Source organism: Rhipicephalus microplus, chromosome 1 (genome assembly GCF_043290135.1).
Source record: "Rhipicephalus microplus isolate Deutch F79 chromosome 1, USDA_Rmic, whole genome shotgun sequence".
Lineage (NCBI taxonomy): Eukaryota > Metazoa > Arthropoda > Arachnida > Ixodida > Ixodidae > Rhipicephalus > Rhipicephalus microplus.
In genome coordinates this window covers 273,617,030-273,633,558 of record NC_134700.1, presented here as the reverse complement: position 1 = coordinate 273,633,558, position 16,529 = coordinate 273,617,030, and the positions used below count along the sequence as shown (strand labels likewise).

General features: G+C 43.2%; 1 protein-coding gene across 5 annotated transcripts in view; it reads right to left on the bottom strand.

The window, feature by feature from the left end:
* Positions 1-1,137: 1,137 nt before the first annotated feature.
* LOC119188187 (uncharacterized) overlaps positions 1,138-16,529 on the bottom strand; it is a 67,357-nt gene continuing 51,965 nt past the window's right edge. For all 5 annotated transcript variants that reach the window (XM_075894737.1, XM_075894751.1, XM_075894757.1 and 2 more), the window contains 5 exons: positions 10,947-11,083; positions 9,484-9,605; positions 7,581-7,673; positions 3,774-3,918; positions 1,138-3,411 (listed from right to left, as the gene is read on the bottom strand). In XM_075894737.1, the coding sequence (XP_075750852.1) occupies positions 1,953-3,411; positions 3,774-3,918; positions 7,581-7,673; positions 9,484-9,605; positions 10,947-11,083 (1,956 nt within the window). In that variant the 3' untranslated portion in view covers positions 1,138-1,952. The remainder of the gene's footprint in view (positions 3,412-3,773; positions 3,919-7,580; positions 7,674-9,483; positions 9,606-10,946; positions 11,084-16,529) is intronic.

Genomic DNA, 16,529 nt, shown 5'->3' with positions numbered 1-16,529 from the left:
GCCGCACACGCTCCCGTTTCGGCGAAGCACATCGACTCGCCTGCAACCACTCCCACGTCTCCAAGTTTTCGGGAGCTTGCCGCCAGGGGCAGGCATGATGTTGTTGTCGCTCCGCAAACTTGAGCTTCGGTTTCCTATAAGCTCTTTCAGTCAATTCATTCCATGGTTAATTGAAAAACTGTTTCAGGGCCCCTGCTGGACAATGAAAGAAGAGAAAAGAAGACTATTGCATGGCCATGCTGAATTGGCGTCTTTGTATTATCGTAAACTATAACACTTCTTGCTTTGCTCTCGTAGAAGATCGTGCACGTTTTTCATCGAAAATTTAAAAGTTATTGTGCCTATATTTACGATGTGTTAAATCTGTGTTTTTCCTGCTTGTTTCTTGACACTTGAAACAATTTTTTAGTGCCTAAAAACCTGGTCCCTACTTATCAGTGCTCCATTTAAGTTTGTGAACTTTTAAGACTACATGCAGTGCAGTTTCAAATTTCACACCATCTCGAAACACACCTGCCACAACTTGAAAATGAAAATTTGTAGATTTCCCTTACAGCAATTGATAAGAAATGCCACTCAAGCAGCACTTTTGTTCAAGGTGATCAAAGGGAACTGGCTGTCTGGCATGACCAAGGAGGACAAACAAGAAAGGGAGGAACTTTGAAGTGTTATTAATGTTATGTGCACCTGTACATTCTCATCAACAAGTCTGCCTAATGCTGTTGCCATGGAGAAACTAGACCACACAGGAAAGCTCGGTAAACACAATTACAGTGCATCCAAAGCTTAAAAATGGTAATGGTTTGTCCCATCCGGATATCAGTTGTAACAAAGTTTTATATAGGGCTGATGGATTTGAACATTATGCTTTATTTATTTGGACTAAGCAATGATCATAGATGTAGCTGCTCTCCGCATTTTCAAGGGACAAGTTTGCCTTACAGGTTAACTTGAGAGAGAATTACAAAGTGAAAATGCTGGTGAGACTGAACATAACTTAAGCATGATCACATAGTATTTAAGAGTCGCATGAAAGAGTAATAAATAAACTGCAAGACTACAAAACTTAATGAAGGTGTAATAAATAATGAAGCAACAAAACCAATTGTGCCTTTATATAAAATAAAACTGGACAACTTGTACGGCATTCTGTTAAGAGTGATGAACACGCTTTATTGACAGCAAAAAAAAAAAAAATAAAAAAAATGTACAAGATACCACTGTGATGTCAAATTCGCAAAAATCCTGCACTGGACAACAGCAGTGGTATACTACAATTGTATACTTAAAGAAACGATGCAAGCATATTTACAGTAGCACTTCATGACTTTTAGAACATGACTCCATTTTATAAGTTTGATGAGATGATTGCGCTTAAATGTAACTTTATTATGTGGCATCCTTTCCATGCCTCACACCAACAGCATTTTACAAAGAAAAGAATTATCATCAGTGACAATTCAGTTTGCTTGCGTTGAATTTTAGTTCAGAATGAAAAATGAACTAAAAATGGACATGACAGAAGAGTAGACTGTGTCAAGTTGTACTTCAGGAAGCCATAACACCCTTGTCTTTGGGAGTCCTTACTTCCTTTTGCGTGATCACGGGAGACATACTGCCAAAATACAAAAACGTCTGTTCTCAACATCGAAACCAAGGGCTTTAAACATTTCGCTTGTGCGAAAATGAGCGAGAAAAGGGGCAAAAAGACCAAGGGGAATCACTGAAATAGAACAAGGCACAAGGAAAAAACAAAGAAATGAGAGGAACTGATGGAAACCCTTTACCATCTGTCCAATTTGTGTGCTTCAACGGCAAGCACAGCTTACTAACACGACCTCACCGGAAACGCAAAGGCGAACAATATAGTGAGAACGGCATAAAAAGAACAGAATCCACCATTCCTGCAAGCACCCCACACTATGTTTTTGCCAGAGCCGTCACAGAGAAACCTATTCTCCTGGCTCGGGAGCAAACTGCACTGATACCTGGCCTGTCATTGTGTCCGTCACCATTGGTAGTGTGAGAATGCCATGGTCCTCACCAACATTGCCTGCGGAGCCAGGATCCAGGGACACTGTCACACAGCCTTGCTGTGCTCCGGACCCTTCTTGTCCTTCGGCAACACCTCCAAGTGTCAGTCCTCCTGGCAGAGCAAACACAGTGTTCCCGCCTTCCGAACTGATGGGAATCAGGAGCACCCTCTCCCCGCCATCCGAGGTGGGAACCTTGAGCACAGCAGCATTGGCGAAACCTTCCCCGCTCTCCATGTTCAAGCCTTCTTGACCCCCTGGTACCATCATGACAATGGGCATCTGACCACCTTCACAGGTGACAGGGGTCTCAGCATAGGCCATGCCTTCGGGCGTGATGGCTTGCTCTTGGCTCTCTGTACCTTCCGCCATGGCCTCCGCAGCAGTTTCTCCCTGCTCTACGTCGTATGCCTCCTGAGACGTGCACAAATCTCCAGAGCCCACAGATAGCAAAGGCGCCTCAGTATTAAGAGCACCAACAACTTTCGTCTCGCTGCCAAGTTGTGCCGACGTCGTGGTCATGTCGCCAGATACCATGTAAGATGATGTGTCCATCGTCATGATGCGAGCCAGAGACGACGACGCGCCATCTCCGCCAGCAGCCAGCATGGCCATCTCCTCTGAGGTGACAGCTACTCCTTCCTGGGACCCTTCCGGATGGCGAACGATGGCAAAGTGAATCACTTCGCCATTCTCAGACTCCACTGCCAGGTGCTCTAGGCCTTCCTGATCAGCAGCCATCAACAGCTGTGCTGTTTGTTCACTCATTTCGGTCTCCATGGTACTGTCCTGTTGTTCGGGCTCTTGATGGTGCATGGTGACCTCCATCTGGTGTTGCTCTTGTTCCACTTGGACTTGCTCCTCAGGTTGTTCTTCGGGATGCATCATCTCTTGCGTACCTACCTGCTCTTGCTGTTCAGGCTCTTGCCGTGGTGATGTGTCTTCTGCAGGCTCTCCGAGCTGCTGTATAACAAGCTCATCACCACCTTCTTCTTCGTTTGTTTCCATTCCCTCTTGCTTCAATGAGGACATCCGCTGCTGTTGATCTGTAAGCTCCATGTCAGCAGAATCCATGGTCACAGACTCCACGCCTTGGAAGTGCGTCAGGCCTCGTGGGCCCTGGCTAATGGTTGCTATGCCGTCAGCCGTGTTTATAGACACAGTCACCTGGCCTGGACCAGTTGCTTCCGCTACAGCTCGAGCTAGCTGTGTGGCCAAATCTTCTTGCGGGTTTATTGCCAGAGTTGTGGTGAGTCCTTCTTCTGTTGCGGTCATCAGCTGGCTTCCACCAAGATCTGCTGATGACAACGTGCCATCTCCTGTGACCATGTTGATCACAGAATCATCGGCAGTCATGTAGCCCTGCTCTTGGGCTTCTCTGCAGAACCAAAAAGAAATAGAGCGATATAAATGATACATAACTGTTACTTTATCCTTAATGATGAGAGAAATCTCAAGGAGAATAATACCCGATTCAAATTATAACGTGGTTCAACCATGCTGTGAACAGCATAGGCTGTTTTCTTTGCTGGACTAAAGCTAAAGCAAACACTAATGCAGATCTGCTTGAATATGTGTAAAAAATACCGTGAACAGTAAAGGCGCCAGAGAGCCTGCATCAGCAAATGATAGGCTCTGCTTTAGTATGAACACCTCCAAAAGCCTGTAATGCAGATCTCAGCGAGTACAAACAGTCACATAAACAACAAGGAGCTTGAATGCAGCCAGCAGTGAACTCACCCTTGGTGACCTGTGCAAATGTGAGCCGCAAACAGGTCCTCAGACTCGAAGCCGTTCAGGCAGCCCGCACAGATAAGCTGAATGAGCTCTCCTGCAGATTCTTCCTGGCTCTCCTGCGGGCTCACTTCAGCCAGAATGTGGGAATCTGCATAACAAGATACCACAGCATATTTGAGGGTTGGATCACTACAACTGCTTTTTTTATTGTATAGTATTTTGGGGCATGACATCCTCACTAGTGTGTTAATAAGTTACAACAATTATAATGCTTGTAAAATTCGTATACTAATGTAAAGCCTTCCTGTAACAAAGTGTAATGAAGAGGCAAAAGCTACCTGTTGTCAGACATTACAACTGGCAGAAGGCAGTAGTTGACAGAAGCTGAAGCCTCCTATGTCAAGTTACACATTAAACAGATAAAAGTATGTTTCCTGCTACATTTGCTTTGATGATCTGACCGCTCTCCCCAATACAAAAGGCTTATCTAGCTTTGTCATTGACTCACACAAGTAGCAGCGAAACAGGCCCATATGAATTTTGTCAGCATGACAATATCATGGAACCCACGAATTGAGAGCAAATAAATGGTTCCGAAGAACAGAATAAATTTGCATGCTAGTGTATAGTGAGTCAGGTACGAATAAGATGCTCAGCTGGCATGCTGAAAAATCGTACAGTTGACTCTCGTTTATTCAAACCCGAAGGGACTTTTGAATTTTGCTTATATTATCAAGTTTGAATTATCAAAAGTTTCCAGATAGACGACTCTAGGTAAGTGACACTACACATTATAATTAAGAATTGTTTTTTTCACATTTAAAATTTTTAATTGTTTTTAAGCCCTAACTGCACACAGTGAACAGAAAGCAGAGGTGTTAAGTACACAAGTTTGTTGGCCATTTACTGCTGATCAGACATTTTAAAGAAATCGTGAATTGCCAACTGGTTCATTGCTATAGATATGTGTTTTCAGCACAAAGCTGTCTATACCAGCTGAGAAGCATCGCAGTTTACTATGCATGTGCTTCATTTGTCTACTTGCAAAGTCTTTTTCCTTGAAAGCCTCAGGTGCTTATTTTTCATTTTTAGACTGTTAGGATTATATAGGAACTTGAATTATATAGGAATTTGAATAGTAGTGGGAAAGCAGCTGATATTTTCTGGTACAGACCTATGAAAAGTATGAATTAAACAAATGATGGAATATGAATTAAGAGGCTTTTAAATACATTGAAAGAATAAAGGGACACCCAAAAATTGAATTTTGTTTGAATTGACAAAAAGTATGAAAAAAAAAGGAAGTTCAAGGATTTGCAAAAATTCCAGCACTTTCAAGGCCTTGAAAATGAACTTTTCAAATTTAATGGGGAACTCTGGCATTTTTTCGGTATTAACAAATTTCAATAAAACTTTGAACATGTGCTTTCATCGGTACCGTAATGATGTGTGCCAAATCATAGAACCGTAAGTGATTTAGTTTAATTTAAAGTCATTTTTTAAATTAATTAAGGTCAATAATTTTAAGTCATTTAGTTTAAATTTAAAACTGGTAGCTGATTCTGGAATCACACTTGTAAACGTGGGCCACCCTGTGTATGTCACGTAAAGAACTACTCCTTGTTCAAAAACCCCGCTTTTTCCACCCAACTATACATCAGACGGATGGAGCGCGCGCTTTCTTCTACGAGGCAACGAAAACGTGAGAACAGTTCAGTTTAGGCAGCTACATACAGCGTGTTAGTTGTCATTAACATTGGGTCTTACAATATATAGCAATGAGGAAATCGATTCAGGGCATGTCAGATGCTTCACACGCCAATGGGACGAAATTAAAAAGCGATGCTTCCGCGCTCAAATAGTAGCTGCAGTCATCTTTGAACTTGTCAATGGTAAAATAAGACGAGCTAGCACAGCCTTATTCCGCGTTGGATGACATCGCCAACTTGCTTTTCGGCTATGTTTACACCCTGGCCAGCCGTGGCGGGGTGTAGTCGATCTCGCGCCGTCATCGGCGACGGATTCTCGTGACGTCATCCGATACCCACCATAGATGATGGAGCAGCTCCCCGTTTTTTTTTTTTTGACGCGCTGTTTACTGCTTAATTAAAATTTCTGACGAGTACCTGGGCGAAATGAGCCACCCTAGCTTTTGTAAGACGATCAATGTTGTTTAAAAACAGCATTATGTCAGTATGGTCAAAATGCAGCGGAGTTTCCCTCTAAGGGGTTTCACGGGTTTCGAAGACCCGCATTAACCCTGTAAAAGCTACGCAGAGGGGAAATGAAAAGAGGGAGATCATAGAGTTTCATACAATAATACCTAGAGAGAAATCTGGTGCTGTGATGGTGTACCTCCATGGGAATTATGGGAAGTACAGGCTTCGGATTGGATAGGGTTAGCTAGCAAACTATCTACAAACATTTTTCCACAGTTTCAGTTTCGTTCTTCGTGAAGTGCGGGTAGTGGGGTGCCGTGAAAAAGGCTGAAGCAGTGCCTTTGTGGTTTGAAGAGGCTGACGACCACTAGATCTCCTGATTTTCTGCAGCATTGGAGCTTTGTGAGTCGTATTTGACAGTTTAAACAAAGCGTTGTCCACTCACCGCTTGGCATAGAAGTAGCGCCTCCACCTGTGCAAGATATTGCCTCGAGTTCATGTTTTTCACGAGCGCGTCTTGCTTAAACTCCTTTTAAATTGACTTCTAAGCGATGATGAAGCTAACTAAATGCACCATCATGCTCCGTTGTCTCGACTCCACAGCAAAACCAGAGGTGCATTGGAGGCAGACCACTGGAACAGACGCACCTAGCGTCGCAGAAGACGAAACAATAAGTGTTTCTCACTTAATACTGTACTGTTATTTCCATAACTATATAATACATACTTTTGAGGAAAAAACAAGCATGCTTGTTTTTCATGTGTCGTATAAAATAATTAATTAAATCTTGATGCCAAATCTAGAATGCAATAGCAGAGAGATGCATACCCTGATGGTTGAATTTGCCCAGGCTTGACTTTTGCCACCTGGTAACAAAAACCTTTTGCAATAAAGCTTGCGCACAAATAATTGAAGCAAGTTTCAATTAAACCTAAGTTCATATCACTTAGTTTTACACTCGGAAAAGAAGTGTCGCGAATCTCAAGAACGCAATCCATTCAAAGCGGACCCGAAGCCTGTTTTTCCCATAATTCCCATGGGGGTACAAGCACCGCTGAAGGAGCCCGCGTAGACACTAGCGCCTGATTCCCCTCTAGGTATTATTGTAAGAAACTCTATAGGGGTGATAAACTACTTTATTTCGTCAGTGTGTGCCATGACCTTGACCACACTTTTCCTTTTCTTCAGAAACGTGCTCACTTTCAGCGTGACCGTGAATGTGCGCTTGGGCACATGGTGGCATCTTGTGGCGGCCACAGAATCTAGGCAGCTCACAGTGCTCAAATCAGTCAACGACGGTGCCATCGTTTGGGTTTATGGCATTATTTGTTAAGAAGAGGCAACTATTTCTAGTTGACTTTAAGAATTAATTGTGAATTCCAGGCTGCTTGCTGTCAAAATATTTGGTTCACAAGTTCTCAAGAGCTTTGGCGGCTGTTCGGCAGCGTCAGCGAGGAGGTGTGATGTATGGTATAAATTTGAGCACAGGATAGATTGTGACTAATTGGAGTAATTTATGCAGTCCCAAAGGTTGCTTAAGGTGTTCTTGCATACCGCCCTATCACTGTATATACATAATGCTGAGTAGCACAATCCTACAGTCAGCTTAGAGCTATTTTGCTGTCTTTTAACTTTTTCCATAAGAACTACCTTGAGCCAAGTCCGAATGCTGAATCCTGGCCAGTGCAGAGGGTTCTTCGTGAAGTCGCATGTGAGTGTCTAAAGCTTTCTTCTTGAAGAAGCCTACAAACAGAGCACCAAAAGCATTAGGGACCTGCACAAGTAGACGTATTAGAAACACAGTCCTTTCTCATAACAAAGGCTCGCTTTAACTTCTAACTCCTAGGGGCAATTGAATTCACGAAATATTTACAGACCCATTCCTAATGAAATGTTTCATAGAGTACAAGAGAGCTGCATTTGTGAATATAAACTTACTGTCACACCCATAATTATGGTGAAATATTAAAAAAAAAAAAAAACACTAGTTCATACTGGCATTTACCAAGAGGGGGAGGTGCGGATGTGTAGTAAATTCTGGACAGGCATAATTAATTCACTGTCATTTCCATTTCACTCACACTACAGAGCTAGACCAAGTAAACCGATGATGCAACACTAAGCTTGTGTGAATGATAAATTTTAGGTTCCAAGCAAATAGTGATTTGACCCAATAATTTTGAATTTGATCCTCTTAGTATATATTGCATATTTATTATGGCACAACAAACCTGCACAATATATATATATATATATATATATATATATATATATATATATATATATATATATATATATAGTTGAAGCAAGGCATGTGCAATTGTCATTTTTTACGGTTCAAAGGGAAGTGGGACCAACTTTGTGTAGCAGCAGCACTTTTGGTACAATGCAAGTGATGGCCCGTAAAATGAACTGAGCTTCGAAATTGACTATATTCTGAGCACTTTACTATACTCTGAGTATGACAAGCTTTGGAAGTAATGGAGTCGATGTGAGAGTAAAATGTCCATTTAACCTTGAAATGGAGCTTTGCAGCAAAGTAAATTTTCCTTAATAGCATCCCCTCGACTGCAGCGAAACCACCTTTGCAGGGGGCTGCACGGAGTTTATGCCACGCATGTTTCTGTGCAATACTTGCACCTTTGTATAAGACACACCCCTACGTTCTACGTCTCTCACGGAAAAAATAAAAGATATATAAGAGACACATTTGTAGAAAGCCCACATTTCTGACTCTGCCAACATCAGAAAACACGATGCACGCAGAATACATTCATTGCAAAATGCAGTCACGCACGGCATTGAATATCTCTAAGCAGCAGAGTAAAACCTGTAAATAATGCTGTCCTGAGGCGCAGAAAACAAATATTTATTCCATAGAATTCGAAGCCGCATCCTTGAGTGCACTGTCAGACGTTCTGCTTCGGTTGACATCGTGGGGTTGCCGTGGTCAACCTCTGACTAACTCTCTTACGCGGCGCTAAAAGCGATCAACATCATAGTTTGTCGAATAACGCGTTCGATGCTCTAACCACTCAGCTACCACAGCGGCCTAACATCATAGTTTGTGTGATGATGGTGGCATCTATTGTTGCCATAATCTCTTTGGTAGCCGCAGAGCTTGAACAGCCAGCAGCTGACATCTAAGACCACACAGACATTGTTATAACCAAATTAGATGTGTTTTTTAATGCTCTCACGCTCAGTTTATCTTACTCGCAAATGAAACATCAAAATAGTGATCTCGTTGAATTGCATGACTGTTGGCGAATATAAGACGCGCACCGTTGTACAAGACACACCAGTGAAAATATCGGGAAGAAGGTGCGTTTTATACACCGAAAAATATGGTATGTCTGTTAATTCATTTTGAATGCTTCGGAACTTGAATACTTAAAATTTGTTTAGAAGCAAATTTCACTTCTGTAATATTTGTTTGAATATCCCGAGAGGTATAATATTTACACATGCCTATGCAACACAAATTTAATAAAGCAGCATCAAACATTGCTGAAAAATTTGTATGATCGGCAATACTGCACGACACACTTACCTCTTCCACAGGTCAGGCACCTGAAGTCTGTGTCACCACGATGCATACGTAAGTGATTGTAGAGCCCCACTTTTGTGGCCAGCTTGCGGTTGCAGCCCTGCCAAGGGCAGGGTGTCGGTGGCCTGCAAACAAGGGAGAAAGCACTCAATCGCGATGACAATGGCACTTGAGTGGGTAAGAATGACAGACTGGGCTTGTTGGTCCAACATACTTGAAGTTTAAGGCACAAATACAACACGGACGAAGAGAGACAATACACACACACGGAGCGCCACTTGCAACAAATATTTATTTCGGAACAATGGTCTTTCGGAAAATTTTTTGTTGGAAGTGGTGCTCCGTGTGTGTGTGTGTATTGCCTCTTTTCGTTCGAATTTTCACAGTACTGGTGCATTCCCAATGCACCAGTACTCTGAAAATTCCTCACGCACTTTAGTGAGTGTAGGTCTGCAGAAACAATCTCTTGCCACAAGTTTTCGATTTCTAAAGCTCTAAAGCATTCCCCCGTTCAGCACTCCACCAGAAAACAACGAAGTGAATGACAGTGCTGCCTGTGGAATTAAGAGACCACCAGCACTTCTGTGACAATTAATGAGTTCCTGGATGCGTATTTTGTAGCAGGGTGCCCTCAACGCATAATCAAATGAACTGGAGGACAGGCGTGTTTCAAAGTCAACTCCTGTTTAAAAAGATAATGAAGCGTATTGTCTTCTTTGCATAAAAAGCAGCGTTAACTTTAGAGCTCGGAGAATACTCGAGTGAATATTTTGGTATTAAAGTTTGCTTTGATGTCAATTTAAAATTTCCAAAACTTCATAGTATTCGCCATGACCAAATTAAATGTGTTTCACCACACATACCCCCTTCCTCCCCCCTTGAAAAGATGGTTTCGCAGCAGCATGGTGACGCTATGTCGTAAAAAGTACTGTCCGGAAAAAAAATCCGCACTGCCACAAAACCAAACTTCACGGTGAAATGTAAATATAGCTGACACTCCACTTTATCTTTTCATTTGAAGTTTTAAAAACGTGCTATAAAAACTTAAATTCATTATGCCTAGCAAAATTCATAATGTTACACATTTTACCACTTGTAATTTGTACCCTGCTACAACTCAAATCCTGGCATTATTTAAGTATGCTTAGACCTTGCTTTAAAGAAAAGTAATCTTTGCATAAACAAAATTCAAATTCTTAAAAATATTGTGCATGTTAGTTGTATCGCAATAAAAATAACTTTTTTTTATAATGTGTGGTATATACTATTTGAACTATAGTACTTGACAATGGACAATGTTTGAACAAATCACGACTCACTTCGAATTCGCCTTGAACCTGAATTTCGCTATTGACCCATCCCTATTTTACTCGAGACCTCTTTGCGTGACCGCAAGGCTAAATTGCCATGATATGTAAGAACAGATGGGGAAGGGGGGGAATCCAAACATGCATGTCAGCACTTACGCGTGAACTTCCATATGAGCCATGAGCTGCTCTCTTTGAAGAAAGCGGCGGTGGCACTTGTGGCATTCGTGCACAATGCTGTGCAAGGACAAGTGGCTCCAAAGGGCCTGGGAGTTGGCCATCTTCGAGCCGCATATCTGGAATCAATGGACACACATAAGCAATCTGATGCCAGCTTCTAAATGACACTCATCTGCAGTGGCGACAATCGGTACTAAGCAATGAACGATGAAACAGACAGAGGCATCAAGGTTTTATCATACGATTCAGCCTTTCACGTGGAAATTATGCATCTTCCACCATTAAGAAATGCTAGTTCAGTAAAAAAAAGCCATCCTCCGCATTCCTAGATGGATGGTTCCTAACTTAACAATAAGGTGAAATGTTGGTCTAAATTACAAGCTTGCCATTGTTTCTCTAGATTACATCATCCCACGTGTATCACTTCAGCAGGTAATGACCATGTCAAACTTGTAATGTACACTTGTCCTGAACGAGTACAGTCACTAGCGTGGGCCTGGTCTTAGCGAGCCGCAGGACACGCATTAACCGTCACCGTGGCGAGAACACGGTACAGCTCAAGGTCGCAACACTTTATTGCCTACAGCAACACCAAAAACGCAGTGCAGAGCCCTTTGCAACAGAACCGGCAGGAAAGCAAATGGGCTTATCTACGCCACGGGCAAGAAGTACTACACAGGGTGCCGCGAGCACGTCTCCGTGGGGAAAAGTGATTCACGGTGACATCGAGACAAAGGGCCCGGTTGCTTGAGCGAGAGCAAACTTTGCTCGCGTTGGCTTCCGAGAGGTACGGGTTGGCGTAGTATTGCCACGCACTAGGACACCGCACTGCTATTCGGCCTAGCATACAAAAGGAGGGGCGACAAAAGGTAAACGTTCGTCGCGGGCGCAAGGCGCTGTTGGCGAAGTCCGAATGAGCCCCAAACAAAGGGAGCCGACGAATGGAAAAGAAATGTGTGTTTACCCCATGTCGTCCCGGAGAGGTTCTCTCTCACTCACGAAGCGTGTGCGCAAAACGTCTTGAGAGACTCCGCGCGCGGCGCCACAGTCGACATTCGCTACCGAGTGAGAGGGGTTAAACGTCACTCCCCGCTCCCCCTGTGTGGCAGACCGCGGAGGAGGGGAGTCATGTCAGGACATGAGAATGCAGAAAGACGCGGCAAAGCCCGCGCAAAGGCGGCAAGCTAGCCTCGATTCCCACAAGCCGGTCCGGCAAAATGAATGCCGTATTTACTCGCAGATTCCTCGCACTTTTTTTTTTGACGGAAAACCGATGCGAAGTTGAGGGGTGCGAGAATTACGCGAGCAAAACTTTCCACGAAAATGTAAAAAGCGAAAAAAGAAAATGAAGTGACCGCAAATCAGGATTCTCACGCCAGCAACTAACTGCAAGCTTTGAGAAGTACTAATTAAAACTTACCTCAACAATAAAACCACAGGTTCAACACAAGACAAGATTTATTTGAGACCCAAAAGGCGCAAGAAAATACCCAAATCTTGTGGACGTAGCGTCAGCGTTTGTCACTCAACAGGGGTCAGCAAAAGGTTAACGTACGACATCAGCATTGGGCTGATGGCCATTTAACACAGAATCATCCACAGCTGCATTCTGACGAAATAAAATTTACCATCCATCTCAGTCTTAAGCACACGGAAAGCCCAATGCATCTTGGTGACTTTTACCTGCTGTCCCCAGTAGCAAACACAAATCTCGCCAACTCCGAAAGGCCTACCGGCTGTCCTGTTGCCGTTGCTTAGTGAATGATCAATTACTTTCAACTTGAAAGCAGCCGTGTAGCTTCTTTATCGCCCCATAGCGTAACAACATTACGGACACAATGTACGAGCACCCGCAACGAGCTCTTGCCACTTTGGCTTAGCTTGGATTGAATTGAGGCTCCGTGCAATGACAGTACGCTTGACACTTAAGAAATGGTGCCAGATGGCGTGCTCTATCATCATCAGTGGCTGAGACGAGCAGAAAACATTATTGCGGCAATTTTCGGGGGTGCCATAATTACTCGCTGTAAAACAGAAATCATATTTTTGTTGGGTGATGTGGGGGGTACGAGAATCATGTGAGTGCGAGGATGACGTAAGTAATTATGGTATCGCTGATAATGGTCATAAAGTAGCCAAAACAGGGTGGATATTAAAAACAGAGCAAAAAGCTCGCGCAGCAACTCACGGAAATGGTAATAACTAGTTGAAAAGAACCGTGCTCATGGGGCATAGAACACAGTACACACCGTAGTACACTGAATACATTGAATTTATTTTTTCTTTCTGAAAGACATCCAGTGATAAATGTTAAAAAGAAGCATACAGAAAAGACACGACGAAACAGGTGCCGTTCCTGTCATGTCTTTCTGAGTGCTTCTGCTTAAAGTTTAGCACTAGATATGTTTCAAAAAAGAAAAGGTGCTTAATATGTTTCATTAACCCAAAATTGAACTTACTAGGTCCCCTTACGAGAGGTGAGCCTGCCAGCTGAATCTTACAAAAATAGCTGCAGTAGCAAGACAAGTAACTCAATAGCACATAAAATGTCAAGGCAAAACAACATAAAACATACAATGTATTGCGAATGCAATGTCACCGACGGTTGACTTACCACAGGAGTCCATGACACAGAGACATGGAAATGTCTCCGTGAACCTCCCATGAGAGACTACCAAGAGCATGATTACTGTTCCCCATACAGGGGTGCAACCACCAAAATAGAATTTGGAGCAAGCAAAATGTTACTTTTGGAGCATTAAAATCCAAATTTGGAGCAGGTTATGGGGAAAAAAATTTTTTTTATCATGAAAGGCCAAATTTGGAGCAGTATAAAAAGAAAGCTTACATCTAGAACAAAAGAAAGGTACAAAACATTCAATCTACCTAAACCGTACAGAGTTAACATGAGCACTGCTAGTTCAACAAAAGTAGTATTTGTACTAGTATTCTGAATTACCTCACTGAGCAAATAATGAAGTCCACAGAAGCATTTGTTGCACCTTTCAAATTTTCTGACGCTCTCTAAATTCAAATTTGGCTCTACCAAGCTGGCGGCCTTGATATTCAGGAGTTTTGTAACACCAAGAAGTAGGGGTGGCACAAAAAAAAAAAAAAAAAAAGGAAAGAAAACCCTGGCGCACAGGTTTATTTTTTAAGGTAGCAGAAATGTGATTTGCTGCTCCGAATGATTGCAAGTAACAACTTCTTTAGACGTCAGCGATCATACTAGTACTAAAAATTATGCGGCACATACACACATGAATAATGAACAAAATTTGTTGTGTCACGTGACTAGTGCTACAACTCCTTAGAAATTATAGTAGAATTTTTTGCAGGACACCGGTGTACCGCGGCGAAGCTAGCTTAAGGGGGAGGAGGCTACCATGGATGGGAAACTTGTTTGTTTGTAAAGATATCCTAATGAAACTTTCAGGGTAGGCTAATAATAAAGCCACAAAACTTTATACCACAATAACCACAAAACTTTATACATTCAGGTTCACTGGTTCCAAAGTTACAGCCATTTATCAGGATAGTCCACACAGGTTTCTTAGTGATGATTCCTGGATAGGTGCTTTACACTAGGACAGAGCCCTTTCTTTTTAATTTCCTTGCTGAAAATTTTTAGCAGAGCAATGAACTTGGTGTTTGCCATTGAGCATTTATAAATGAAATTTTAATTAAAATTGGCTCTGTCAGTGTGTGTGCTATTTAATAGGGTACATAAAAAAAGATATCTAATAGAAATCAGATGAGCAATTGCAGAGATATCACTAGATTAAACAAAACAGCCTCACTGGCCAAAAAAGTTATTCTGAGAAAACGGACTTCGAAAGCTCCGAACACATATTTTGGTCTAAAATGACCCTGCGAAATAGCTAAAAATGTTCTTTAGGACTTTTTTTTTTTTAATCCCGCTTTTCCTGCTTATGTTGCAGCTCTTCTTGAGTCTTTTTCACACGGAAAGGGACTTTCTCCACTGCCTGTTGGTTGTCGGCATAGCGCCGTCAGTTGCCAACATAGTGCCGAGCTTTGGTTGCACAGCAACACGTTCGCTATCCTCCTCGGTTAACTCTTTGCACGTCCAAAAACATGTTGGCAAATGCACAGTCGACGATGCGGTCGCACTGTTCGGGGCCGCAATCACTGCAGTTAGCGAGCGCAACACACCAGCCACACTTGAGCACGAAATATCAACACCAGCCTCACTTTTGACGACAGAGCATTGCGCCGATTCTCGTTGTCGTGATAAGCATCAATGCAGTCGTCGTCTTGAAGAGATGAAGGACAAGCTTCTCAGCATCAATGAGACTGTTGCCCACGCGTTGTCGTGTGAACGAGCCTTACCATGCGTACGAGCGCCATCGGAGGCTTTCTTGAACAGAACGCGTTCCGAGTACCGAACTTTGCCCTGCCCATCGTTATTAACAGAAAAACAATCAGTGTCCCGTCAACACGGTGAAAGATCGTCTCATAAAGACAGTGAAAAATTGAAGAGCACGCATAAGAATCGAGCAGAATGATAGCAAACGGGAAAACAACGCACGCCAAAAGAACAGCGGCGCTTGCAAGACCGGCGCCGGAGCAGAAGGCGAGCCGGGGGAACATGCTCAATAATTCAGTATCGTGCGCAGCCGCCGTTAGGAGCTGCGTGATCACCCTCTCCCTCGAGAGGCGCACGCTTCCTCCAATCCCGGCTTCGCATTTGAGACATGGGAGAGTTTAAAACTTCGAGAGCCCCCCTATCATGAGCGATACCTGTGCGGCCACGCCGCTGCTGCTGCTGCAGGTGGCGAAAAAGAAAAACAAAAAAACTCCAAGACTGCACGAGCAAAACAAGACCAAGGTAGCGGCGCTGGGCCACATGGTTGGGAAATTGCAAACGCGCGAAGTTGGGGTATTTTCAGCGCTCGCTGGCCACTCGCCGGCGGCCGCGGCATGTTATACAGTTCATTCGACATACTTTCGTGACAAATTAAGCATTGATATTTACAGAACAGAGAGTTTATAAGACATACTACCAGAATATGTGGGTTTTAAAAAATCGACTTTTTCACGATCTTTCTGTTTTCAAAGGGCGCGTCCCCTTTTAAGCAGCGATCTGCGCGGGTTTGAACAAAGACAAGTGACTTTTGAACCACTACATTCGCCCCCACTCTGTTTTATTTTTTTTCTTTCCCTGCGGAGTTCAGTTTGAAGCACAACTGCTGAGGTCGCTTACAAGGCGGGTTGGACCAGATAAAGTAGCAATGAAACGCGCCCTCTGGCCAAGCGTCAGCGCCGGATATCTATTGCCGGGAAAACGCAACTTCAAGCCAGGAAAATGATTTATGTGTCGTTGCTATAGCAACCAACGTGGTGGCTGGCAAAAACAGCGTTCGCAGCACGTCGCCCTTGTTCGGGCGCGGAACGGAAAAAGTGGCATACATTCCCAACATGCCATGACCACGTTCGCTGACAAGAAAATTCAGAATTTTTGTGAAACGTTGGTGCCTATGATAGCGCACTTTTTTTTGGCTTGAAGTTCTGTCACCCGCCGATAGGTATCCGCTGTGGTCA